The 27,972-nt window shown below is 44.8% G+C and overlaps 2 protein-coding genes across 6 annotated transcripts in view; both read left to right on the forward strand.

Annotated features, from left to right (window-relative positions):
* Positions 1-10,801, forward strand: part of SFMBT1 (Scm like with four mbt domains 1) — a 122,761-nt gene extending 111,960 nt beyond the window's left edge. For 4 of the 5 annotated variants that reach the window (XM_072720817.1, XM_072720816.1, XM_072720818.1 and 1 more), the window contains 4 exons: positions 2,250-2,428; positions 2,596-2,841; positions 3,739-3,867; positions 4,748-10,801. In XM_072720817.1, coding sequence (XP_072576918.1) covers positions 2,250-2,428; positions 2,596-2,841; positions 3,739-3,867; positions 4,748-4,888 — 695 coding nt within the window. In that variant the 3' untranslated portion in view covers positions 4,889-10,801. The remainder of the gene's footprint in view (positions 1-2,249; positions 2,429-2,595; positions 2,842-3,738; positions 3,868-4,747) is intronic. The other variant, XR_011994389.1, reaches the window with a different exon arrangement.
* Positions 10,802-12,195: 1,394 nt separating this feature from the next.
* STIMATE (STIM activating enhancer) overlaps positions 12,196-27,972 on the forward strand; it is a 52,359-nt gene continuing 36,582 nt past the window's right edge. Inside the window, exon 1 of the mRNA XM_072720822.1 lies at positions 12,196-12,470. Coding sequence (XP_072576923.1) covers positions 12,311-12,470 — 160 coding nt within the window. The 5' untranslated portion in view covers positions 12,196-12,310. The remainder of the gene's footprint in view (positions 12,471-27,972) is intronic.

Raw genomic sequence — 27,972 nt, forward strand, 5'->3', positions numbered from 1 at the left:
TGAATCGCAAAATCATTTGGGAGTCTAACAACGTTGTAGTTTCTATTTATATTTGTTGGATTGTAAACTCCTTAAGGCAGGGATTGGTGTTAGCTTATTATAGTGTCAGATTCAGTACTTAGTTTAGCAAATTGCAAGTTGACTACATTTATTTTTCACAATGATATAAGCCTAGACTTTAGGAGAGTGTGTTTACAATTTTTCTCAGTAATTTGAGTGATATCAAATGGATTTATATCCTGTAGAATTCATTTTTTTGCCAAAAAGTTATATTTCATTTTCATCTTAATATATAACTAGTATATATATTTAGAGGCTAATGTATATGGTTCCTTTTTGGAATTGTCTTTATATTCTCAAATTTATATGAAAATGCACAGGACCTAGAATAGCCAACACAATCCTGAGAAAGAAGAATAAAGTTGTAGAACTTACTCTCTGACTTTGAGTTTTACAATAAAGATAGTGTAATCAGTAGTGGGGTGATTGAAATAGTCACACAGAGTGATGGGACAGAACAGAGGGGCCAGAAATAGACCAAAGTTTATATGGTTAAGTGATTTTTAGCAAAGATAAAAAACTTAACAGGAAAAGGAAGTTCGTTCAATAAATGTTACTGGTATAATTAGATTTCTAAATCAAAAAACTCCTTGGCTCCTACCCCACTCTATATGAAAATTAATTCAAGGTGCATCATAGGCCTAAGGTAAAAGCTAAAACTTTAAAGCTCCTCGAAAACAAGAAGGATATCCTCAAGATCTCTAGGAGGTCATAGAATACACTAACATAAAGGGTAAAAAAAAAAAATAAAATTAAAAACTTCTCAGAAAGTTCCCTCCCCTCCCCTGAATAAATAAAATCTTTTTTTAAAAAATAAAGACTTTATTCACAAGAGACACAGAGAGAGAGACAGAGACATAAGCAGAGGGAGAAACAGGCTTCTCCCAGGGAGTCCGATGTGGGACTCAATCCTGGAACCCCCAGATCACGCCCTAGGCCAAAGGCAGACACCCAACCACTGAGCCACCCAGGTGTCCCAGAATTTCTCTCCGGATATAGTAAACACTCCCACAGCTCAGTAATAAGAGAAATTTGGAAGCTAGAGAAAGCTGGTAGTTATACGACATTGTGAATATGCTAAAAATCACTGAATTGTACATTTGAAAATGGTTAATTGTATATTTGATTTTTTTTACCTCAATTTTTAAAAAATTAAAAAGGAAAAAAAATGTTCTGATAGATAATGGTGATTGTTGCAAACATACTGAATATCCTAAAAAAGAATCACTGGATCTGTACATTTTAAAATGATGAATTTTATTTTGTGAATTATATCTCAATAAATAAAGAAGGAGAAAGAGAAAACCATTTTAAAAATAAACAAAGAGTAGATGCTGCATAAAAAAGATACATACATGTCCGATAAGCACATGAAAATATGTTCAGTATCATTAGTCATCAGGGAAATGCAAATCTAAACTATAATAAGAAATTACTAGACATTCACTAAATTAGCTAAAATGAAAAAGATGGACAGTCCCACAAATTGGCAGCTAGCTCTCTTATACATTGCTGTTGGGAGCATCAAAACTGTGTAACCCTTTTAGAAAACTATTTGGAAGTTTCTTTAAAAGTTAATCCTCCATCTACTATATGACCCAGCAGTTCCATCACTGTTTACCCAAGGAAAATGAAAATATGCCCACTAAAAGCCTTGGGCAAAAATGTTCATTGCCAGATAGTAACAGCCAAAACCTGGAAATGGCCCAGGTGCCTGTCAACAGGAGAGTAGTTAAAATAGTATATTCTCTACAAGGAAATGCTATTTATTCATCAGTAAAAGAGAATGACGTATTGATACACACAGCAGAGGGGAAACTCAAAAACATTATGCTGAGTGAAAGAAACCTTGTCCAAAGAGTATCTACTGAATGTTGCAAAGATGAGGCAAAACTGACCTATATTGATGGAAATTAGAATCCAGTTGTGGTTGCCTCTGGTGAGGGGGACTGACGGGGAAGGGAGAAGTTCTGTATCTCGATAGAGGGAAGGTTATTCAAGTTTATGCATTTGTCAGTACTAAGTATACTGCACATTTGAGAGCTGGACAGTTAAGATTGTTTCATGGTATATAATTAAACCTTAATCAAACACAGTGTACCTGTTTTCTCCTGTGCTAGTAGGATCTCTTGTGTGAGGTGTACAGAAACCATGAAGCTACTTCATTGTTCTTTGTCATTCCCATTTAGCACACTATTATGGAAAGAAGAAAAATAAAAGAATTGGGAGGCCACCTGGTGGGCATAGCAACTTAGCATGTGCCCTGAAAAAAGCCAGTAAGAGGAGGAAGAGGCGGAAAAATGTTTTTGTCCATAAGAAGAAACGCTCCTCTGCATCTGTTGATAACACCCCAGCAGGCTCACCCCAGGTACGAGATTTGTGATGGACCCATCCTGTCTAGAAGCTGAGAGATCACTGCCAGCTTACAGACACTATACACTACAGACACAGATCCCTGCCCAATGAAGGTGGTTTTGTGGCACAGAGCTGGTTTGTTGGGAATGTCAGTGAGACTTTTCTCTCTGTTTGCTCTAGGGAAGTGGAGGTGAAGATGAGGAGGACCCAGATGAAGGAGATGACGATTCCCTCAGTGAGGGCAGTACATCTGAGCAACAGGACGAGCTACAGGAAGAGTCAGAAATGTCAGAGAAGAAGTCATGCTCTTCCTCGCCTACCCAAAGTGAGATCTCTGCATCACTGCCTCCAGACAGACAACGGAGAAAAAGAGAGCTTCGCACTTTCTCATTTTCTGATGATGAGAATAAACCTCCTTCACCAAAGGTACCCATTTAAAAAATATGATGCCTTTTATTTCTGTCTCTAGAGTTTTCTAAAATCTGATTGTTAATGATGTCAGCATTCCATTTTTTTTTTTAAAGATTTTATTTATGTGAGAGAGTGTGAGTGAGAGAGCACGAGCTGGGTGGGAGATAGAGGGAGAAGCAGAGTCCCCTCTGAAGAGGGAGCCTGATGCGGGGCTAGATCTCAGGACCCTGGGATTGTAACCTGAAGTGAAGGCAGACGCTCAGCCAACTGAGCCACCCAAATCCCCCCATTCATTTCAGTACAGGCTTCAGTTGAATTTCTCAGGTCTCTTTTTAAAGAATTCCAAATTCAGTTGCAAGGATTATTTGGAGATCAACTATTTTGTTCTATTTTTTAATGTATTTATATTTAATACATACATATTATATACATATATGTGTATTATATCACATACACATTACAAGAGTGGCAGTTAAGTCACTGTTTTAAAAAGGTTGCATTTTACATGTATTGCCATAACTGAAGCAGTAAATTATTTCTCCTGATGATTTAATTAAGCATTCTTCCTTCCAAAGTAGCATCCTGTTCATTGGAGCACCTTACCAGACAGTGAGTCAAAATAGACCAGGGAACAAATGGGAGGTTAAAAACCATTTTCCTCTGTTAAATTGTCCACATTATTTGTGCTGAAAGTTTGAGATACATTCTTCCCCCATTGATATTTCTTATTATAAAAGCCAATCATTTCCTGAGTACCTAGCGTATATGGACCTTGGCCATCTCTGTTGGGAGAAATCATGCCCTAAAACCACTTAAAACCTGCCTCAAAGGATTATGAATTTATATAGAGAGACTTTTTAAGAATAAACTAGCTCTGACACCATTTGGTTTGCTTTGTTGTGGGCAATGAAGGAAATAAGAATTGAAGTTGCTGAGAGGCTTCACCTGGACAGTAACCCCCTGAAGTGGAGTGTGGCAGATGTTGTCCGGTTCATCAGATCCACTGACTGTGCGCCTTTAGCGAGAATATTTCTAGACCAGGTAATTATAGAGACCTTTGATTTTTAGTAATTTGTCTCTTTAGTAAAGGACTGTGGATGTAATAGCAATTTATTTACAAGTCTGAAGAAAAATATTTCTATCCAAAAGAAAAGAAATGTAGATCTAGAACATTTTAGGAATCGAAGTAAAAGGATTGTAAAAGATTGTGATTCCCGACTTCCCTCACAATTGAAGCAGATGATCATTGTGTTGCCATTTTCTTTAAGACTTTGTTTTCACCCCCCAGATATTTAAATGGCTTAAAATTAAACATGCCATGCTTAATTGTGCTCTTCTTTTCCAAAATAATGATTTGCTTGCTTTTAAAAATAATTAACATCTGTAATGTGTTAGGTTCTAAACTGATTGGTGATCAGTTTTAAGGCAAGTTTTCTGAAACAGTCTGTGACCTTAAACCAATATTAAAATAATTTTTTTTTGATAATTGGGGGATTCCAAGCTGAACATCTTTGAAGAGCTCATTAGGCTTTTATGAATGTTACAGAGTAGGAAAACGTTGAAGTCTATAGTTAATATTATCTTTCAGATTTAGAAAGCATCCTCTAAGAGATGTTTCTTTTGGCACATTTGATTGCCAGTTACAAAGCTGGTTCGTTTACTGCATTTTTGCAGAGCAGAAACTGTAGAATTGATTTTTAATCCTCAGTAAAAGTTTATCATTAACCTAAAGATTCGTTAGTGTGGAGGACTACATGGGGCACTTAGAAGAATCTATGTGATACTTGTGTAAAGGGGAAAAGTAAGTCAGGGAAAGCACAGGGACTCTGATTTTGACACAAGCCAAAGGGAACAGGGGTCTCTTGATTGACCAGCGATCCATGGGCACATCATAGATAATGTGTATTTTATGCTTTAACAGGAAATTGACGGGCAGGCCCTGTTGCTCCTTACCCTTCCCACTGTTCAAGAGTGTATGGACTTAAAATTGGGCCCTGCCATCAAACTCTGCCACCACATAGAGAGAATCAAGTTTGCTTTCTATGAGCAGTTTGCCAACTGAGAAGGACAACCAAAGTGAGCTGTGTCTTTGAAGCACAAATGCAGCAAATCCTTCTCCCCGCTCTACCAGTGGAGCTGAAACAGCCCTGGGGCTCTGGGCCCAACAGAGGTCGGCTTGCTCTCTTTGCACTTTCAGGGAAGGAGGACCCACACTGAGGAAGCAAAAACTACACAGAAGTGGCTCTTCTACCAGTGGAAATGTGGGCATCTCTTGGTCAGCAGATTGCAGTTAAAAAAAAAAAAAGGTTGTGAAGAAAAGACTCCTGTAAGAAGAATAAGCATTTCCAGTGGTGTGGCCTGAAAACGAAGAATAATCTAGGCTGCTGGAAAGCACCCTTATGGTTGTTTCCTTTCTGTTCTGTTCCTTCCCATTGTAGATTGAACTTTGTTCTCTACTTTCTCTTTCTTGGAAAGAGAGGACATAGCTTTAAGTCAGCACTGATTTGGGACTGTGCCTAAGGCATATCAGTGCTTCATTGTCATTGTGTTTTTAAGCTTTTTTAAATTAAAACAGTTCATTTTGGGGATGATTACGTGGCTCTAGGGTTTTGAATGTACAGTCACACTTTGATCCATTTTAAAATCTATTCTTAGGAGTTCCTTTGTTTACTACCTCTGTTGATGATTGAGCTTACAGCCATGTATAAGATTTTTTTTGTATGATGCCATTTTTAAGCTACATGAACACTAAAACTATGATAGAAGCTGGAGGGAAGAAAACACTGTCTGCTTTCTTAAAAATACCATGTAAGCACTTATACCAGTTCCTGGCCTGACATGAAAACCCTGCTGTTATTGTTTCCCATCTGGACCCAGTTTGGGCTCCCTGTTTTAGGTGGTCTCTCAAAAGATTGTGGGTTTTTTTGTTTAGTTGCTTTCTCCCCATCAGTCCTCAGAGGGACTTCAGTGGCTCTTATTTTATGTTTACTTTCCTCTACATTTGTCTGTTTCATTTCTAGAGTCCTCACTTTGGGTAAAACTCAGGTGTTCCTTGGACCCATAGGAAAACCCATTTAACTTTCTTTCTCGATGTCTCCAGGCAGAGAAGGTAGAAGCACAATAGAACGTTTCTGGGGGTGATGCAGAGCATGGAGTTTCTGTAACATTGTGTCCTCAGAGGCTGCATGAAGATTGAGAGGTGGTTAAGGATTCTGGAAACCTCTTTGCCTAGTCACATTTACTCATCTTCTTGGTTAAATCTTTAAATTGAAAGTAATCTGCAGGCTGAGGATTCCCGCTCAACAGTGCAACAACTTGGTTTTCTTATAGGTGTTTCTTTTGGCCCAGCTCAAGTTGACATGAAACTACAGGTGAATTTTCACTTAGGATTGCACGGCTAGGTACTATAGGACAATAAATAGCATCTGCTGTGCTGTTCCAGCCAGGAGGAAAGAGGAAAGACATGCATATAGATTGCTTCCTTTAAATGGTTTGCATTGCTGAGTGGTTTTTTTTTTTTTTTTAATCATCCTAGTTACCTGCAAATTTTAACCTAATCACTCATCTTCAAGATTTGAAAATGTTTTAAAACTACAAACCTGGTGAATTCTAAACAGTTATAGAAATATAAGGTAATATTATTACAAATTTAAACTGATTGTTGATTTTTTCACTTTTCTTCCTCTCCTCCACTCCAACAGTTTATGGACATTGGCAGACATTCTGTAGTCTGCACCTTCTCTTCATTAGATCATTTACAACCACCTTAACTCAAGCCCTCCAACCAAACCACATATGAGAAAGCCTCAGTTCTTTGCCCAGGTTACCACCAGATAGACCTGGAAAGAAGCTTCATTTAAGTTAAAGTTAATATGTTTGAATTTACTCAGAGATCCAGTTTTTTAAAATGTAATTAATTCTATGCCTATAGAAGAAAAGCATATATAAGATGCTTGGGAACAGTTAATGTTATGTACATGGACTTGGGCAGGGGGTGTATCTTTTACATAATTAAAGTTCCTCAGAGCTCAGCAGTTAAGGCACTAAGGCAAAGAGAGTTCCTTCAAGAAGATCAAGGGAAAAAAAACATCTAGACTTACTTAACGTTTTATTTAGGGAAATGAGATTTACTTCCTATGAGAGGAAATTGACCAATTGAATACCTTATATTGTCTCTCTTTTACCTTCTCCAAAACCATAGGTAAAGGGGGCGCCTGGAAAGGTGAAACAGCCCTGAGTAGTCTTGACTCTGGATATAGTCAGGGCTCAGCTGGCTTCTCTGTCTATATGGTGATTGTTCAAGCTTAGCTTTCTCCTAGAGAGAAGCTGACTCTAAGTTGGGTTCCCTTAATATTTCTTGCATTTTCATGGTGAGATACAGTTTCTCAGGCAACTTTAAAAAATTATATGCCCCTACCCCCACACCCAGTATTAAATAAGAGAAGGTAATTGAGAATTTGGCACAGGGCAGCTTTTTTTTTTTTTTTTTTTTTAAGTATAAAATTTAGACTCCATTTCCCTCATAAAGCCACTGGGCCCTGACTGGACAACAGTGACAGTCTGATTCCTCTTATTCTAAAACAGATTTTAAACCTGATAGTAACTCACCATGTTGGAGTAAAATGTATATTACACATGGTTACATGAACTTTGTTTTTTAAAGGTTGATACCCTCTTCAGTTTATGAGGTACATTGTAAGGGGCTGCATTTATCTGAATTTCACCTTCAGCTGGTCCCACAGCTGCCCAAGGTCAGAAAGTTTCCCATGATCCATTTTTTGATTCTGAATTGACAAAATTGGAAGCAGGTGAATGAACTGTATCAGCCTCCTGGACCTTGAAGTTGACCGACCACTAATAGCCTATGTTAGTATGTTAGGGAAACCTTTTATTGTGCATGAAGATTTGCTGTTACATTTTGACTGTATTTTGGGAGCTTCTGGAAACCATGCTGTTTTCCTTTGTAAACTGCCCTTGTCTTCCTCAGTGGAAGGAGAGTTGAGGTGTCTATGTAGGGGATGTGTTACTGGGACTTTACCTATCTGCCTCTCTTTAGCAGTGTAGGTGGCTCCCAGCATCTGTGTTGTGGGTACATGAGGTCAGGGAAGGATACTTAGCAGCCTCTGGAAGAGATGGACTTCTTGGCAAATATTTATTGAATTATGATAGAGGCAGACATGGAAAACCAGTTCAGAGCTTGGCCTTTATATGCCTCTTATCCTGGAAATAAAATTATTTTCACTGTGAGAGAGAGGGCCTTGGACCAAAGCTTCCTGAGGACTTGAATATATTTTTTCTCACTCTCTTTTATTAATCCTGTCACTAATGCAGTACCTGAATACAGATTAAAAGCTTTAGGAGGCCTTCAATAGGCAGGACTCAGAACCATTCCCCCTCTCGCAAGCCAAAAAGTATTTCTGGGGGACAGAATATCAGGAAATTGTTAACAGTAGGTAAGAATTATCTAGATGGGAATTTTGGGAAAGCTCACAGACACATTTACTTGGCACCTATGACCAAAGACTTATATTGAAGACCCCATTCACTGGTTTGATTGATGACCTCGGAAGCTCTGAGAGAGATGTTAGGAGCTCAGTATCAACAGTGGAAACAGGTATTGGGTTTGAGCAATGGTCCTGTATACTAGGGATGAGTGTGTGTGTGTGTGTGTGTGTGTGTGTAAACTCAAAAATGTTCTGTGTTATCATTTGGCCTAAGGAAGATAAAGGAAAAGACGTCACTAACAAGTATAAATCTTGGTGGGAACAAGGGGACCCCCTTTTAAAATTTGAATGTCTCTGGTCCTGGGTCCACTCTAAATAACCATGTGTCGTGGTCATGGTTGTGGTGCTGTCTCACACAGAAACTCTGTAGAGCAAAGTCTCCTGCAAAGCCAAAAAGAAATCAGTCCCTTTCATGCAACTGTAATTCTTCTATGACTTGATTCACTTTATAATGTTCTGTTTGTGAATTATGATGATTCTCACTCCTTGTGTGAGAATGTATGAACTTTGGAAATTTGAATCTATCCAAGTAAGCCACCTGTGGATTTGGAGTTTTTGCAGAAGAGTTCCAAACTCAAAGCCCAGTCAATGGATCTGGTTCTAAGCCTTCTTACTTGGGGTTTCCTCTGTACTTGTTCCAGACCACATAGGTAATAGCCTTGTTTCTGAGGGCAGCCTTCAGGATGAAGGTGGAGAAGGTGGTGGGCAGTAAATGCACAGATTTTCTTGCTTCTGGTGTTTCAGAACTCTTAGATTTTTCACAAGAACCAGCAAAACCAGGAGAGGGGGAATGGAGAAATAGGCCTAAAACTTCTTCCCCTTATATCTTTTCTGACTTACCATACTATTTGGGTCTGTCCTGGTGCTATGGCCTATCACAAAGGACTATTTTAAAAGAGAAACAATCTACAGCCTTGGTGGACAAGTCCTCAACACCAGCAGTCAAGTGTGAACCCTAAGTCATAGGAAGCAAGGGTCTCTATTTGGGGGAGACAAAGGATGACACTGCCTACTGAGATGATGCCACCATTGCTGATGGGGTGCCTGTTCTCAGGATGTGTGGAAACTCAGTCATGACAGGTTTCTACATGATTTAGTCAACCTAACTGCATGCCTCGCTTGGCAGAATGCAGGTTAGCAAATAGTGCTGGAAGGATGAGGATTTACCTTTGGGGTAAATCAAATCACACAGCAGATGACTCAAGGACCCCCATACAAAGTTCAGACAAAGTTAAAACTGGACAGTTCCTTATCTCCTTTTGTAAGAAGGCTCTACGGAATTGTAGTTTGAATGCTTCTTTTGAGATTTTAAGTGCTCATTTCTTCTTCCTTTCTTCCCTTTTTTGGTTGAATATTCTCTAAAGACAATCAGAGGCCTGCCAGGGTGGGACTTCTGGCTGGTTCCAGCACTGTCCTTAGGCCTTTTTCTAATACTAACTTATTGGAACTGATGCACTTTGTTTATGCTTTTTTTTTTTTTTTTAAAGCTGCTTGTTTGGAATGAAACGAAATGCATATTGCATTGTATCCTTCCTGCTTGCTGTTTTTCTCTTAATTTTAAAAGTTATGCATTGAGGATAAAGTATAACTAAGGAGAAATATGCACAAGAATACCTATTAAAATAACTCCCATCAAGTTTGATGGGTATAGCTTCAAGGGATTAAAAAATAATTATTTTGGATGAATATTTTGCGTGGGGTTTTTTGTAAATAAGAGTGTATAATAACTTGTGGTATATTATGACAGTTTTAAGTGGTTGTAAGAGAATTAAAACAGGTCTTAAGCTATGTTTAACTTCATTTGACAGCAAAGAAGACATCTTGACCAGAGTAAATTCTTCAAAACTCTTTCCATTGGGGCCTCAGAATCATCTCTGAAGAGAGGAGAAAGTTCCTTTTTACTTCAAAAAAAATGAAACTTTCCAGAATTCTCCCCCCTCTCCTGCTGTCTGATCTTTACCCTTTGGATTTAGGTACTTTTGAATTGCATTTTAGGAAAGGTAGGAAGAGCAGAATATCCCCACAGCGACATTGCTCCTGGCATTGGGGAATCTGCCCTGATCTCGGAAGAATGCTTCTTGTTTGCCTACATTTGCCTTGGTACAGCAGCAACGGGCCTTAAGGATCCCTTCACATCTGGATGAGCAAAGCAGTGCTTTGCAAAAACTTCATTCTTCAGCTCTGTGTGCAACTTTCCTTAAGCTGCCTGTATCTACAAGCAATTAACAGTCTCCTTATACTCAGCCCACAATCTCTTCTGCTTTAAGTACATATCCTCTCATTTGGTTCCCTCTGAACCCGAACTGTAACTGTTGAGCATCCCCATAAGAGACCTTCTTAGACTTAAAGACAGTAATGCAATTTTCCCTTACCTATTTATTTTCTTAACCTGATTTTCTGTATTTTCCCATGGTCAATACTTGTGGAGAGTTTTAAATTTTATAAATTAAAATTCAGTTTAATTTAAAAAAGTGTTGCCATGTTCTCTGTGCCAGGCACTATGCTGGATTCATGGGTGAATTAAAAACCAGTTCCCACCCTCAAGAGGCTCATGCTCAGCTGTGAGAGAGAGATGTCTAATGTAGCAGTGTGAAAAGCTGTAGTGGAGCAGTATACACCAGGTGATGCCGAAGCCTGCTGGGGAGACGGAGGTCAGGCAGGCTCAAAGCACCAGTAGTGAGTTAGCGGTTCATTCAGTAGGGAAAGGGGAACAGTAGTACATGCAGCTAGAATGCCATTTATGACACACACAGGTGCAAAGTGCATTGTAAGAGAAGGGCTAGAGAATTGGCTCTCGGGAGCCAATACCATTTTTGTTCTCTGGATAATCAGGCTAATATTCCTGTTAACCCAGAAAGCTTTTGTATGGCATTTAGCCTTTTTGTTGGAATTCCTTGGTGGCTGTCTTTTAGGGGAAATTTCCCTAAATACGAATTTATTCCACAAATTGTAGTGCAGTGTCTACTGGAATAATACCATGCGTACACTGTCATTAAGTGGATGCAGCAGGAAGGCTAGGGACTGGAGAGCACCAATAGGAGGTGTCTGGAGAAGAGCCACAGGGGCTGGGAGGGCAGATGGGAGAATAGGGACTAACCCCTAGTAGAGGTAGAGAGCTGGTTCCAAGGAGTCAAAGGGTTCAGGTGGGAGTAAAAGTGCATGGTGGAGGGGGATGTTAGAGACACTGGCAGTTGCCAACAATTGGACTTTATGAAGCACGTTCAAAATGAACAAGATGGGGCTAGGTTCACGTTTTCAGTATAAACCTTGCATATTTCTAACGACAGCGACTGGATTAAAATGATCATTTACATAATGTTTAGGGAAGAAAAGAAAATCGACTCGGGCCTGATTGACGAATCTAAAATGAGCTTTTGGCTACAATATTCGTTCCAACAAGGAAAGTAGAAGGACGCCAAACGTCTGGATTAGAAGGAATATGCCTGTGTGCAGAGTCTTGGATTGTTTTCCTCACCGCCTCCTGCAGAATAATCTAGGCTGCTTGCTGAAAGTGCGGGTTATCCTGCCCTGCCTGTCTCAGAACTACTGAGTCGGAATCTGAGGGTGGAACCCAGGCGTATTTTTAATAAATCCTGCAGGACATGAAGTCTTCAGCTTAGAAAGGAAAAGCATTTAGGCGTCCCGGCCCGGAGCTCAGGGTCGCCGCGCTCTCCTGCACCGCTCTACCTGTGGCCTGGTCTCACGGCCCCGCCCCCGCCCCCGCCCCCGCGCCCGGCTGGAGCCCCGCCCAGGGGCGGGGCCAGCGGGAGCGGCCGAGCCCCGCCCCCGCGCCCGGCCGAGCCAATCAGGCGCCGCGGTCTCGGACGTCGGGTTACGCGCGGCGGCGAGTGGGCCGCGGGGCGGAGGCACCGGCTCCCGGCTCGGACTCCCGGCCCGGAGCTCGGCGGCGCGGCCCCCGCAGGCAGCGAGGCCGGGCGGGCGGGTGGCCGCGGCGCCCGCGCCCCTCCGCCGGGCCCGCCATGCAGGGCGCCGCCGGGAACGCGAGCCGCGGGCTGCCGGGCGGGCCGCCCTCCACCGTCGCGTCCGGGGCGGGCCGCTGCGAGAGCGGCGCGCTCATGCACAGTTTCGGCATCTTCCTGCAGGGGCTGCTCGGCGTCGTGGCCTTCAGCACGTTGATGCGTGAGTCCCGGACCCCGCCGCCCCACAGGCCCTGTGCGACCCCCGACCCCCGGCCCCGCAGGCCCGGCCCCGCCTCGCGGAGCCTCCTGCCGGAAGAGCCGAGGCCTGGGGCCCGGGGCCGTCGGCGGGGGCGGGGGCGGGGGCGGGGGCCTCCTGCCCGCGAGCGCGGGCCGGGCGTTCCCGGACGGGTCCTGAGCCCCTCGCCTTGTTCCGACAGCCTCCAGCCTCCAGCCCTACAGCGCGCACACGCCCCTCCTCCGGGAGGACTCCCGGAACTCGCCCCCCTGCTAGCCTGTCATCGCAGATTCAGGCCACCGCACTTTCCCGCCGGGGGCCGGGAACCCTCAGCTGGAACAATCCTTTGTGCCTCCTCATGGAGTCTCCTCCTGTCCTCCCCTTCACACTTTGAACCCGCATCCCTAAACCCCCAGTCTGACGCTGGGCTTTTTCCTGCTTCTTCACTCCGCAAAGATCGGCACCTCCCCTCGGCTTTTAAATCCCTCTACTTTGCAATGCCTGGACCGTAAGGCCCGGCGTCGGGTTCCCGGTACTACTGCCTCCTGCCCCCCCCCCCCCTTTCTCCCAGCTTTATTTTCTGTTTTGGTTGGAGCAGGACCCACCCAGACTGCCTTCAGACCCACGTGTCCTCCTTCCCCTCCTTTCCTCCTGAACTGGTCCACCTGTTCCATCTCTGTCCCAGGCTTTCCTAAATAAGTTGCACCTCAAGCCTCGCCTCCCCTGGCTGTTACCCTGCCCAACCCACCCCATTACTTGTATTTCAAGTTTCCTTCCTTTGCATGAGACTCAGGCAACCTAGTGGCTTAATGGAGAAGGCAACTCAGAGGGTTTGGGGAGACCGCAGAATCCCTGTGCCAAGCCCCCCCCCCCCCCCCCCCAGGAGCCCTTTCTTGAGAGTTTCCTGCTGGAGAAGACAGCCCCAGGTGGCCTTTCTGGAAAACTGGAAGTTTCACCCTGTTGCAATGTGTGCCATGCGTCGTGGGGTTGTGTTAATTGGTGCACATCCTTCCCTTCATTACAGTGGCAGGAGGCTTCAGTTGGCTGTGGGCCTGGGAGGGCCCCTGTGATCGCATTTTGGGGGAAGGAAGGGTTATAACCATCCGTACAGAGGCATTATTAATTATTCCAAAATGACTGGTTCTCAGAACTTCCCCATAGTGCTCACATGGGCAGAGTGGAAAGTTTCTGCAGAAAAGTACGCTCCTTAGCATCAGGAACAGATGCTGCAGCTGTGGGCATTTGTCTTGTTGGGTGGGGTTGCTGGGGTCACAGTGTTGCCTGTTAGAACACCAGGCTTCGGGTAACCCCGAAGAGGCTGTTCTTGGATTCCACTTTCTTCTGGTTGCCTGGCCTTGATAAATCTTACCACTAGTGTCCAACTGTATATGTATGCCACCTTTTCTTTCCTTTTTAGTCTCTACTTGCCTTACTGTTTTCCCAGCTGAACAAATGCCCACTTGTTCCCACAGTAATAATTTGTGACGACGTAGCCAAAATCAGCTGCTGACTTGGGAGTGTGAACTGTACGTGTGTGTTTCCAAGACATTGTGTGTGGGTCTCCACTCCCGTCCCACTTCTGTCTCCTACAGCTTGGCCTTCCTTCCTCTCTGAAGGAACCACAGTCTTACCTTGTATTTTGTTCCCTGACTTAAGATTTCCTAGCCCAGCTCTGCCTCTTTCCGTGGTTTGATTGCTGCTGGTGGCCTGGTGTATTCCTGAGGGCTTGATACTCATGGATCAGAGAGGGAGATGCGGTTTTAACGGGGCAGAGTTGCTCGCTGCCGAGAAGTGTGCCGGGTTGTCTGTGTTCAGAGTGACGGCTCTGGAGTCTTCAGGGACACACTCACTTTGCTTAATCTTCCGTGTGAGCACATGGGCAAACACCGCTGCGGTTGGTGCTTTCTGTATGCAAAGATCAGACTACAGAGTGGCCTTTTGCTCAGTGTAAGTCTAGACATGGAGGGGGCTTGTGGATGGGCACCGGTTCCTGGGACAGTGATGAGGAGGAGTGACAGAGAGAAGGGGTGGCAACAACCGTGTCTGCCTTGCTTACCTCTTAAACTTGTCATGGGGACAAGGAGGGAATCTCTCAGGGCTGCAGGTAAGTTCTGCTGTGACTCTGCTGGGGACAAGTGAAGGGGTTGGTGGTGCTCTCAGGAAGTGCCTCTGTGAGCAGTTTGGTTTGCCTGGGCTTTGTCCTCCCAGACACAGCGTCGATTCCCCGGGGAGGCAGAGCTGCTGGCAAGAGTGCCAGGCCCCCAGGACAAGTGTCCACCTTGCTGCCCCTGAGGGACGTCTCAGTTTAAGATGAGACCACTTCATCTTTCATCAGTTCCAGGGTTTTCTTTGCTGAGTATATTTTAAATAGCAGTCCCCTCTCCTGAGCTGTTTAAATTAACAGGCCCTACCCTCTTTGGGGTCACAGTCTTTTCTCTCCTGGGTGCTTTTGTCCCCCTCAGCGATGGGCTCGTTGGCTGTCTTCTCTGACACTTCTCCAGTTCTTTGGGGAGGTCCTGCTCCATTTTCCTGTCAGACCAGCTCTGGGGAGGATTTTGATTGTCACAAGGATTTCTCATCCTGGTGCTAGACTCTGTATGGGGGTTTTCAGACAGTCTCAGCCCAGACGATCCAGAGTTAAGAATGCCAGGTGATGTATGTAGCCTGTATTCACGCTGCAGACGTACACGGCTTGTACCCGTCACCATCCACAGGCATGTCTCAGTGTCGGCTAAGACATGTCGGCGTATCTCACGCTGCCCTCAGTGGCTCCACCTGAGCTACCTGCTCTGTACTCGAGGAAAGCTGAACACCCTCAGAGGCAAGCTTATAAAGAGATTTCCCAATCTGGGTTCTCTGGGACATCATCGAGAGGCATTGGTGTCTGAGTAGAAAGCAGTGCTTTCAACGAGGGGGTTTGTCATGACCCACCTGCTCAACCGTTCGTCTTGCTCTGGTAGCTTTATCTCTAGTCTGTGACTCGATGAAGTCACTCAGACCAGAGTCACAGCAGAACAGAGCTCAGCAGGCCAGGAGCTAGCATACTGTTGCACAGCGGCGCTGTGGCCCAGCTGTCAGCCAGAGGTCAGTGTCAGCCAGTGTGTGTGTTGGCATTTGGGAGTGTTGACTCTCGGGATGTGTGATGCCCAGCAAACACAAGCCTCCCTCACCATGCACAAAGTTCTGGGCCGAAGTATAGACGGAATTGGTTTTTAACACAACCAGTGTTTTGAGAGCTTGGATAAGCCTACCTGCCTATTTCTGTGTTACAGATGTGGGGACTACTAGCCAGTTGGGAGAGGGTGTCAGTGTTTTATAGAAACACTGCCAGTAGGGATCCCTGGGTGGCGCGGCGGTTTGGCGCCTGCCTTTGGCCCAGGGCGCGATCCTGGAGACCCGGGATCGAATCCCACGTCGGGCTCCCGGTGCATGGAGCCTGCTTCTCCCTCTGCCTGTGTCTCTGCCTCTCTCTCTCTCTGTGTGACTGTCATAAATAAATAAAAATTAAAAAAAAAAAAAAAAGAAACACTGCCAGCATTGAGAAACAATAGTTTTCCTTAAGACCCAGAGTAATATCACAAACCAGTCTGCCCAGCTTTGTAATCTTAATCTCATACAGGAGTCCCTGGTGTTTTGTCACATGGTGAACTGGCCTTCCTTTGTGTTCTGTAGGCACAGAGACCTACTGGGACCACCCTCCCTGGTATCCCCTCTTCCCACCCTATCCTAGTCTTTATCTTACGAAATGTCAAACATACAGGAAAGATGAAAAATAATACAGTGAGTACAATATTAGCTCTACCTAGATTCAGAAATTGTTTGTGTTTTGCCACATTTGTGTGTGCCCCCCCCCTCTTTCTATATATATATATACACACACACATATATATATATATTTTTTTTTTGGCCAAGCCATTTGAAGATAATTTTTTACTTCTGAAAACTTCAATTGAGTCTCCTTAGAGTAAGGACAATCTTCTACATAATCAGAGTTTCACGGTCATGCCTAAGGAAATTTATAACTCCACAGTATCACCTAACAGCCAGTTCATAGCACACTTCCCCACATGTCACAAGTCTCTCAGCAGTTTTTCAAAACTGTGAGCCAGCCAAGGTCCACACAGTTGTGTTTTGAAGTAATTTTTACTGTAGAAAAATCTCACCCTATATGCACCTTTTTTTTCTTCTTTTTTTAATGACACAGCCGTTTTTGAAGAGTGCTGGCCAGTTGTTGTGTGTGGTGTCCCATGTTCTGGAGTTGTCTGAGTGTTTCCGTGTTGTGGTGTTTGAGCTGCTTCACTGACCCCTGTGTTACCTGAGTTTGGCCTGGAGGAGTTTTTTTATTATTATTTTTTTAAGGATTTTATTTATTTATTCATGAGACAGAGGGAGAAGCAGGCTCCGTGCAGGGAGCCCGATGCAGGACTCAATCCCAGGTCTCCAGGATCATGCCTTGGGCCGAAGGCAAATGCTCAACTGCTGAGCCACCCAGGGATCCCCTGGAGGAGGTTTTAGATTCAAGTAACCTTTTTTTACAGCAAGAACACTCTGTAGGCAGTGCTGTGTGCTTCATATTACATTGTGCCAGGAAGCACATGACATGAGGCAGTCCTGCTATTTAGTAATCGTAGGGTCGATTACTTGGTGGAGGGGTGAGGTCCCTGGATCTCTCCCTTGTAAAAGGTATGTTTTCCCCTTTGCAATGAATAAATGATCTCTGTGATGGTGATACTTTGAGGTCATGTAAATATCCTGTTCCTCAGTAACTTTTCCCTCAGTGGTTACTTGGTAATATAATGGAACATAGTGATGGCTGGAGTGGCACTAGAGCTCAGGAGAGAAGGCCCCTGTCTCTGGGCCGGGCACCCAACACTCACTCAATAAACGTCAATTTCCTTTGCTCCCTCCAGAGTGCCAGCCGAGGCAAAGGCAGAAGAACATCTTTTTTTTCTGTCCCAGGCTGGTATTGTGCCCACAGGGAAAAGGAGCATGGCCAACATTATCGTGGCAGCTGGTTAGGAATCTTTATTTTTAGAAAGTTTTCAGGGTTTCTGAACACTGATTTATCTGGTAGCATGTATCCATAATAGTGATCTCCTTTATTTATAGTAAAACTTAATTAATTTGGAGTAAAATCAGGGCCAGAGGGAGTTGTCTGAATTGGAGGACAGTCTGAGTTGTAGAATAATTTAATGAAATGCATTTTTTAGCCTTTTAAATACCTCTGTCAAGCGTTGCCCTATAGGGGCCTATCAAGCCTCCACTGCTTTAATGATCTGTTTAAAATCCTTTGCAATTAGTATAATATTTGCATGAAGATGAAGTCTCTTTGAAGGAATTTTACAGGTGATTAAAAATAGCAGGATCCCTGGCTCTGGAACCAATCTGACCTGGCTTCCATTTCTGCTTCTGCCTCACTGTGCCCTTGAGCAGCCTACCTGATATTTCCTGAAGGTTCTCTTTGCTCTCCAGTAGGATGGAAATGCTAACTTTCCTGGGACTGTGGGGATTAAGAAGAAGGTCTGTAAGGAAGCCGCATTAGTATCAGACGCATGTTAGGCCTTCCGTAAGGGGCAGGGGTGAAATCATCCTCATTGTGGTTACAGTATTTGCATTATGAGAGTCCATTGAAGAGCATTTCACAAGTGCTTGAGTAACTTGTTTTTTGAATCAGGTTAAACATTTCTCCTGCTATCTTGTTGGCACATCTTTACCTCTCGCCCTCTTTTCATAGACTGCATACCAGTAGAAAACTTGAACACAACCAGCACTGGTGCTGGTAAAATCCAAATTAGCATGTAGAGGTGATGCTCTCCTTCCTTTCTTCTCCTACCCCTGACCTGTGTTTTTACCTGCAGAGGCTCACGCGGACCTTGAGAGGGCAGCGGGTAGACTGGGGTGGCTTGGTTACAGGTGATTAATCTGGGTCCCGTGGAGGCGAGTGGGGGCGCTGGCCCCGAGAGCCGGTGTCTTTCCTGAAGCGTGCTCTGTACCGATTTCCCATTGTACTGGTTCTTGTTCCCGGCACTTGATGTACTTCCCAGGCACCCTGGAAGGAACAAGGATAGCGAACAACATCCTGTTAGTAGGTGTAGAGCTGAAATGTAAGCCAGGTCCAGCTAAGCCCCTTCTCCTGACTCCTGCCTGCCTTCTTTGAGCCCCTTTCCACACAGGTGCACTTTGTGAGGATCCTACCCCCTGGCTACTTCACCTCATTTTTTCCAGCTTAAACTACTCTGATTTTCTTTCTTAATAATTCTTTTTTATGTCCAAAGTGGTATCTGGAACTTCAGACTGTTTTATGGCTATTGATAGCATGAAAATATGCATTTGAAGTGACTTACCAGTCATTTTGTGCATATATGAGTGACCTCTGAGGTTTGCTTTCCCAGTCTAGGCTTTGTGCAGGTTCTCTCTGGCTGTGTGAGGGTGGCGACCCTACCTGGGGACTAAGCCATCTGGGGCACTGGGGACGGAGTACAGCTGAGTCCATTTAGTAACTGGTGAGGAGGGCTCTCCAGGCTTTCGGGTTACCTGCTGGTTTTCACAGAATTTGTTTCCCTGATGCTGCAAGGAGTGTAGTTAATAACCTCGAGTTAGGGAGAACCTTGAAGTTATCCTTTCCCTCATGTATGTGTGGAAGTGGTCTGTGAGCCTCTCAACCTGCTCCACTACTGGGAAGTTTTCCATCTAACCCAAACTTTTTCAACTTGGCACTGTTGGCATTTGGGGCCAGATAGTTCTTTGCTGCGGGTGCTGTCCTGTGCATTGTTGGGTGTTTAGCAGCACCCCTGGCCTCTACCCACTAGAAGTCAGATCTGCCCCCCCTCCCTTGGGCTGAGACAGATAAAAATGTCTCCAGACACTGCCCAGTCCCTGTTGAGAACTGCCTTTATTCAGTTTGGAGGTCACTCAGTGAACTCTCAGGGGGAGCCCTAGAAAACAGATATGGTCAGTATGTGGTCCCTGAAGGATGAGAACAGTGCCCTGGCAGGGCTTGTTAAGGGCCTGGGTGCTGCATTGACATGGACCTGCTGAGACCTGCACCTTGTCCTCCAGGGGCTCTTGGCTGGAATGGGCTGCAGCCTGGACAGTGCGGAGGTGATCGTGGAAGCCTGGATGGGAAGGGTGAGGGGTTCTGGTTGCGGCCAGGGAAGTGTCCATGGGGAAGCCTTCCGTGAGCACAGCACCAGGAGTGGAAGCAATTCAAAGGGGACATGGAATGGTGAGAGCCAAGGCCCAGAGGAGGTTGTGAGCAGGGCCATCATCCTGGGGGCTGGAGAGCATGCAACAGAAGCTTCTAGACAGCCTTCCTGTTCAGTGTAGGCCTCTTTTCCTACAGCTTGCGCTTAAAAAGGAAGATGAGTTAAATTATTGGGGGGCAGATCAGGTTCTGCTTTACCCTGTGCTCCATTTGGATTATTTCCCTGAGAAGGTTTCCTTTGAAGCAGCTTTTTTTTTTTTTTTTAAGATTTTATTACTTTATTCATGAGAGACAGAGAGAGAGAGAGAGAGAGAGAGAGAGAGGCAGAGACACAGGCAGAGGGAGAAGCAGGCTCCATGCAGGGAGCCTGATGTGGGATTCAATCCTGGGACTCCAGGATCACACCCTGGGCTGAAAGGAGGTGCTCAACCGCTGAACCACCCAGGTGTCCCTCCTTTGAAGCAGCTTTATCACATCCCTTGTGGATCTTATGGGGTCCGTCCCCCCCTCCCCCCCCCCCCCCCGAGGAATAGACTGTCCAGCTCCTGAGACATTGCTTTTAGCTAGTAAACAAAGCAGCTCATTATTGCTAATTAGCTTTCACTGGTGGCCCATCACATTACACATGGGTATAGAGGAGGCAGGGATGCTTCCAGCCTCGATTCTGGACAGCTGCTGGAGGTGGCCACAAGACTGCTGCTGTGGTGGTGAGCACGGTCCCAGGCTTTGATGGGCTTGGGCTCTGCTAAAGAACATCTCTTATGAGAACACCAGGTGTCAGCATATCCTAGAAATCCTGTACCTACCACAGGATTGTCAACCACTGAAATCACTTTTGTGCCTATGATGAAAAGACTTCTAACTTGAGTTACTGCAACCCTATCTTAGCGTCTGACACGCCCTCCCACATTTCCTTTGATTTCATGTCCCCTTCATCCTAAAGGGTGTGTTATGCCGCTTTCAGGCCACACTTGAGCCGCTTTGTATGAGGCTGGGCCTTACTTGGGGTGTGCTTTCATGGGGGGGCCGTGAAGTGGCACACAGGATAGGGGAAGTAGGATTACTTGGCTGGCTGGGGCACTCAACCATTGGTTTGTTTTTTTGTTTTGTTTTTTTTTTTTTTTTTTTGGCTCTAACATTTCTTTGAAAGACTTGGTGTTGAGTATATGGCTTTTCCTATCCCCAGTCAGTGCTAGAAGTCAAGAGCTTTCATGCGTTGTCTTTAGTTTTCTCTTCCATGGACAAATTTGTATGAATAGTAGTTTAGGACACAAGCAGGACCAACCTTATATTTTTTTTATATGTTCACCTCTCTCAAAATGCTTTTTTCCATTCCCCACCCCCACCCCCAGCTTTTGTTCTAAACCCTGAGCTAGCTTCTTTTTAATTTTTTAAATTTTTTAAAGATTTAAAATTTATTTGAGAGAGAGCAAGAACAGGGAACCCAAGACGGAGCTCTGTCCCAGGATCTGAGCATCCAGGGATCATGACCTGAGCTGAAGAGAGATACTTAACTGACTGAGCCAACCAGGTGCCAGGTGTCTCTCCTCTAACCTCTTAAGCTCATTAGTTTTCTTTATGAGCTTTTCCGTTTTCTTAGAAGACATTTTCACTTAATAACATGGAAAATGATGTAGAGATGCTGGCATCGCTCCAGTTACATGATAAGCCCAAGATGCCATCCTGCAGGAGCAGGGTACACCGCCACTTACCTTGAGGACTTGAGGGCCACGTGAGCATCTTGGCCAGGGTGCAGTCAGAGCATGAGAGCAGGTTTTCTATTTGGGTGGTGAGTTTGAGCCCCAGATATTTGCAGGCCGTTCCGACACAGCAGATCTGCTGTTTTCACTGCTGCTCCGACCCTCATTCTGAGCTCTGCAGGGAACTGGGGTCCAGAAGTCTGGGAAAGAGAGGCCAATGATGAGGGGTGGGTGCTGGGGTCCTACAGGCACAGTGGAGGAGGCCTACATGAGTGTATTTTCTCTGTCAAGATCCCTGGTTGGTATCCCCATTTCTCTGTGAGAAATCTGATCAATTGCTGGCAAAAAAATAAAAAATAAAAATAAAAATAAATAAATAAATAAATAAATTGGCTTTGTGAAAGGAGAGTTAACAAGAACGTTAGATTGCCTCTCAGACCAATGAGCAGATTACATATGGATTTGTTTTTTTCCCAACATGTTTAAGTAAATAACTTACAAATACTCCAGATAGGTTTAAAAAAAAAAAAGCCAGCAAACACACTGTGGTCTTGCTATGGGCCACCAAACCTGCTATGGTGGCATGATATGCTGGGTGGCAGTTGTTTAATAATGATCTTGTTCCCCCCAAAATGGAGATTTTCAGTTTGGGCCAGTGTGGATATGGCTTAGGCTGAACTTTGGTCTGCAATAATGTGAGGCACGAGGGTGAGGAGAGGTAGTGATGGGAGGGTTGCTTTCTGAAGGTGTTCATACCTGGTGAGCCAGCGAACCATACCGAGGAGCTTCTCTGTTCTCACTCACACTGGCCATAGCTGCCGGTGCTGTTATGTGGCAGGTCCTTCTTTGCCTTGAACTAAGGAGGTGTCCTGGTGTCTTGCAGGACAGCCAGGCTCCTGGCCCTGGTGCCCCAGCCCTCCTTTCCTGAACTCTTTCCGTGCTGCAGACAGTGCAGCCACCGTGGTCTGCCTCATAGCCTAGGCCAAGAACAGCCATGTTATTGGACACTGGACGTGGCAAGATGCCCCAGGGCTGCTCTCTCCTATTTCCCTCACCTGTCCGACCCGTTCCTGCCTCTTCCCCTTACCCATGTTCCCTTCCCACCTAGCCACATCCTCCCCAGCTTCCAAGAAACTTCCCCTACCTCAGCCCATACTGTTCAGCTGCAGGATAGATAGTTCGTACTGTACCCTTATGACCTTTGCCTCCCATTGGGCCTGGTCTGGCTTACTGGCCAGGCTGGTGCTCTGGCTGGATGGCCCCCACCTGGAAGCTGGTCAGGAGGACAGCAGTGACACTTAAGAGACTTAGTCTCATCTTGGAATGGGTCCTCAGCCTTTCTTTGTCTTTGTTGGCCACACCACTTTTGAAAACAGACCAGTGTTTTTGTAGAATGTCCCAGATGGGGTTGTCCGATGTTTCCTCATGATTACGTTCAGGTTATGTGTTTTGGGCCAGGATGCTGCGTAAGTGATGTTGTGACCTCCTCAGTGTGCCAGAGCCTAAGTTACGTGATGCGAGTTTATCCCACTATTGGCATAGTTCTCTTGAGGACTACAGTAAGCTAGTTCCTCCAGGTCTCTCCACTGTGAAGTTAACATTTTTCTCTTTGTAATTAATAAGTAAATTGGGGGAGGGGCAGATATTTTGGAATGTAAATGTAGGATGTGTTTTCAGTCTTTCTGTAAAGCCTCCCCTGGTTGGGAGGTCAGAACCACAGGCTCTGAGGTATTTTGGCTGAAGGCACTTTGGCCAATGTTTGATCTGGCGACAGTCCTGAGTCACGTTGGATAATGCTTATTATGTATCAAGCCCTGTAAGCACCTTATACATGTTAACTCGTTTATTTCTCACATTACCCTCCTGAAGCGGGTACCCCTATTATCATATACCTGGTGAAGCTAGGCACGGTTCAGGTTAGAGGTTAAGTGAAACACCTAAGATTGTGGCAGCCACTAAGTGGAATACTGGGTTTCAAAGTGGTGGTCTCATTCCAGTGCTGGGGCTTTCCACTGCCCTACCAGCCTGCATTGAGCAGGGTTCACATGTAGTTCATGACATAGAGACACTGCTATTCTAACCTCGGTGGACTTCCTGCTGCCCCTGCACATGGACTGTTTTGACACCATCTGGTTGCATTGTCTCTCAGCTGCTTGGTTTTTCACTGAGAGCATCGTTGCGGCAATTTTTGTAGGCATGATGGGTACACCAGGAGATTGGAATGCAGGACCTGTTGTTGAATGAGAGGAACCTGCCCTCTGTGGATCAACCTAATATTTGAGCCTGTACAAAAGTAAATGAAGAGACTTTTGCCAACAAAGGAGTCACTGGTCTAGAACTTGCCCTTCTATAAGCAACCAGAAAACAGACCAAAACATACAAAACAACTGTTTGCAGACATCAGGCAACAGGCAACTCAGGGTAGTGGTCCCTGAGGGACAGAAAATAATGAGGTAAGTCCTGTGGTCTCCCCCACAACTTTCTGCCGGAGGCGATTTCCAGATCTCAGAGCAGTGAGGAGAAACCCAAGCAGAGCCCAGCAGCCTTGCCAAGTTGAGACAGAGTTGAAGAAGCCAAAGCAGTTGGAATTTCCAGAGATAATATAGAGGAAGGGGAGCTACATGGAGGAAAAGTGCTAGACATTTGCTCAGGGGTTTCCTCAAGTCTCTTTCTCCACAGGAGTTTGTGCATGTGTGGGGTGAAACTCAGGGGGCAAAACAGCTGCTGGGAAGCTGGAAGTTGAACTGCTCTAGGGCTAGGAGATGTTGTTCTGTCCGGTTGGATGAGAGACTGTTGAACACCAGGGGCATTGTGGAGACACCTCTGAAGATCCCACCTAATCTGAGAAGGCCACTCTGCAAACTGCACTGCCGACCCCAGAAGGAAGGGCACACAGCTTAAAAACAGGCCTGATGCCATATGCAAAAACTGAGCACAACGACAGCACAGATCTGAATGTAGAAGTGAAAACTATAATGCTTCCAGAAGGAGACATAGGACCTTGGGAAAGGCAGAGATTTCTTAGGACATGGAAAGCTTGAACTGTTACAAAAAAGGAAAGTCAGACTTCCATCTAAATTAAGCATTTCTGACCTTCAAAACATACTTTAAGGAAAACGAAAAGGTAAGCCACAGACTGGGAAAGAAATATCTGACAGAAGACTTGCATCCAGAGTAGGTAAAGAATTCTAACAACTCAGTTAAAAGACAATGTAACTTAATAATAGGCAAAGGATCAGAATAGACATTTCTCTAAAGAAGATTTACAGTTGGCCAGTAAGCACATGAAAAGCTGTTCTATATCATTAGTGATCAGGGACATGCACATTAAACAGTGATACTGCTAGGTACCCATAGGGTGGCTAAAATTAAAAAGACTGACAACACCAAAAGTTGAATATGAACTTTGGGACTATTATATATCGACAGCAGAAATGTAAATGATACAACCGTTTTTGGAAAACTGAGAGTTTTGTTGTTTTTTTTTTTAAACTGAGAGTTTTTTATAAAAAAAATTATACCTGAGGCACCTGGCTGGCTCTGTTGGAGCAGGCGGTCTCAGGGTTGTAAGTTTGAGCCCCATGATGGGCCACAAAAGGACTTGCATGTGAATATTCATAGCAATTCTATTCATGATTACCCAAAACTAGAAACAATCCAAATTGTTCACCACATTAATGGATAAACAGATTGTGGTATATCCGAATGAAGGAATACATGTCAGCAACAGAAAGGAATGAACTAGTGATATATGCCACGACTTGCATGAACATGCTGAACAAAAGAATCCATTTTAAGAGAGTACATACTATGTGACTCCAGTTATATGAAATTCTAGAAACAGAATCTGTAGTGACAGCAGATTGCCTTGGAGTGGTAGGCATGAGACCAGCTGCAAGGGAACATGAGATAATTTGGGGGGTGATGGAAGTGAGTATATTGGTGGTAGCAGGGGTCACATCAGCATACACATTTCTCGAAACTCTTGCACTATGTTTAACATGGGTGCGTTTTGGTATGTAAATTATACCTCAGATGTGATTTAAAAGAGAAGGGGGAAAAGCCCGAGGACAATCAAACTGTTCCATAGATTTAACTGCTCACTTCAGCAAACATCAGTGCTCATTAAAGGAAGACAACCAAATCCAAATAAATACTTCACAATGCAGCAATCATAATGTATAGCCTCTAATAAAAAATTGCAGGTGATGGGATGCCTGGGTGGCTCAGTGGTTGAGCATCTGTCTTTGACTCAGGTTGTGATCCTGGGATCGAGTCCCACATCGGGCTCCCCACCGGCAGCCTGCCTCTCCCTCTGCCTATGTCTCTGCCTCCCTCTCTGTGTCTCTCATGAATAAATAAATAAAATCTTAAAAAATTACAGGTGAAAAAGTAGAAAATTATGGCCTATAATCAGGAGAAAAGTGAGTCAATATAAATGAACCAAAAATGAAACACAAAAGAAAGACCAATAACAAATGGAGCCCCAGTGACCCGTGGGAAAATATCAGAGTCCAACATGTAATTAGATTTCTGGAAGAGTCAGGAGAAGAAAGGGCAGAAAAGAATATTTGAAGACTAGTGGCTGAACATTTTCCGAAGTTGATGAAAACTCTATAAACACACAGATCTGAGAAGCTTCATAAGCCCCAAGCAGATGAACACAAGGTAAATCACTCTAAGCCACACCATAATCAGATTGCTGGCAAACAACGATAAAGAGAAAATCATGAAAGCATCAAGAGAAAAAAGACACTACATATAGAGAAATAAACGTAAGAACTGACACCAACTTTTCATCAAATTATTCAAGCCAGAAGACAGTGGAACATCTTTAAAGTGTTGAAAAGAAAAGCCTGTTAACCCACCATTCTGTATCCAGGGAGAAATATCTTTCATATCTACAAAGGTAGAAAAAAAAAGGATGAAGATACTTTGATACTTTCTTACCCAAAGCAAGTGGCTCCCGTCCTTACGCGCTAGCCTTACCAACTCAGCTCCTAGGCCCTTTTTACAAGTTTTGTCAACTCTAGTTATAATCTCAGGGGTTATGTCTGGTGCTAGGACTTAAACGTTGGGGAGAAATCGAGTTCCTTTCCTAACTTAAAGAATTACTGCCTCCGTACTAATAAGCAGCAGAGCAACTGTGTGACTCTGGGCTCTGAGAGATTGTGTGATCCTGGTGCCTCCTTTTTGTTGTCAGATCACCTGCCAAAGCAGGCCATCAGCACCAGGCCCTTGGCCCTTCCTGGTCCCCCTCCATGACGACATTCGGGTACCTGCTGCCCTGGTCGGCAGACCTCATCGCACTGATGACGATGCCCCTTTGTTTGGGTGATTGAGAAGCTGAATCTAGCTGAAAACACTTTTTTGATTGTTGAAGTAAAATAGGGGAAGCTCCTTTGGGGTTGGACAGAAACACTGGTGGCTGCTCCTAGTGCCTTGTTCACTCTTCCTGCCTTGGAAGGTGGTAGCCAGCCAGGTCGGCAGAGCACGTGAATGTCTTAGCTAAGACGGAACTGAAGAGCGCAGGAACAACTTCAGGTTCCCCCTCTGGAAAGCATAATCTGTTCCACATTCAGTACAAATTCCCGTGAACATAGAAGGGCACAGGACAGTCAGCCTCTGTGACCAACCCCAGTGATCGTGATCCCCACTACTGCTATTCACACACTTGTGTAGTCCTCTCCCACGTCGCCTCAGGGTTAGTCTGTGTGACCAAGAGTGTGGCAGAAACATGCCTGTGTGTTGCTTCAGAGATTAAGTTCTTTAAAAACTGCAACTCTTGTCTTAGGTGTGCTCCCTCTTGGCTCACTTGCTCTGGGAAAAGCCAGCTGCCATGTGTTGAGGACACTCAGGTTCTTTGTGAACTTTGGTTCACCCTGAGGAGCTGAGGAGTCCACCCAGCAGCTGTGTGTGAAGCTTCTCAGAGGTGGCTCTTCCAGCCCGAGCCAAGGCTTCCCATGGTTTATAAGTTTGCAGCCTTACAAGAGACCATGAGCCAGGGATCCCTGGGTGGCGCAACGGTTTGGCGCCTGCCTTTGGCCCAGGGCGCGATCCTGGAGACCCGGGATCGAATCCCACATCGGGCTCCCGGTGCATGGAGCCTGCTTCTCCCTCTGCCTGTGTCTCTGCCTCTCTCTGTCTGTGACTATCATAAATATAAAAAAAAAAAAAAAAAAAAAGAGACCATGAGCCAGAACTACCCAGCTAAGCTAATAATAAATGTTCAGGGTTTTAAGCCACTGAGTTGTGGAGCACGTTAAGACTTGATCATTCTTCTCGGAGAGTCTGTGATCTATTTAGGAAGACAGATCAGTTGAACCAGTAACTCATGATTCCAGGCTTGTATGCTGAGTGGTCAAAGAGGATTGATTCAGGTATATCTATGTATTGAGTAGACAAGTGAGAGCTTGTTGATTGGATTTCACCTTGGTGAGTGGGCTGAGTCCTCACAGGTGATTGAAACAGGCTCAGAGTTGCCAGTGAACATCTCCCCCAACGTGAGAGTTGGCTGCTGCTTGGGTCCTAAGGGCCTCAGAGGGACAGTTTGTCATATTCTATTTGCCAACCCAACCTCATT

This window comes from Vulpes vulpes, chromosome 9 (assembly GCF_048418805.1).
Source record: "Vulpes vulpes isolate BD-2025 chromosome 9, VulVul3, whole genome shotgun sequence".
Lineage (NCBI taxonomy): Eukaryota > Metazoa > Chordata > Mammalia > Carnivora > Canidae > Vulpes > Vulpes vulpes.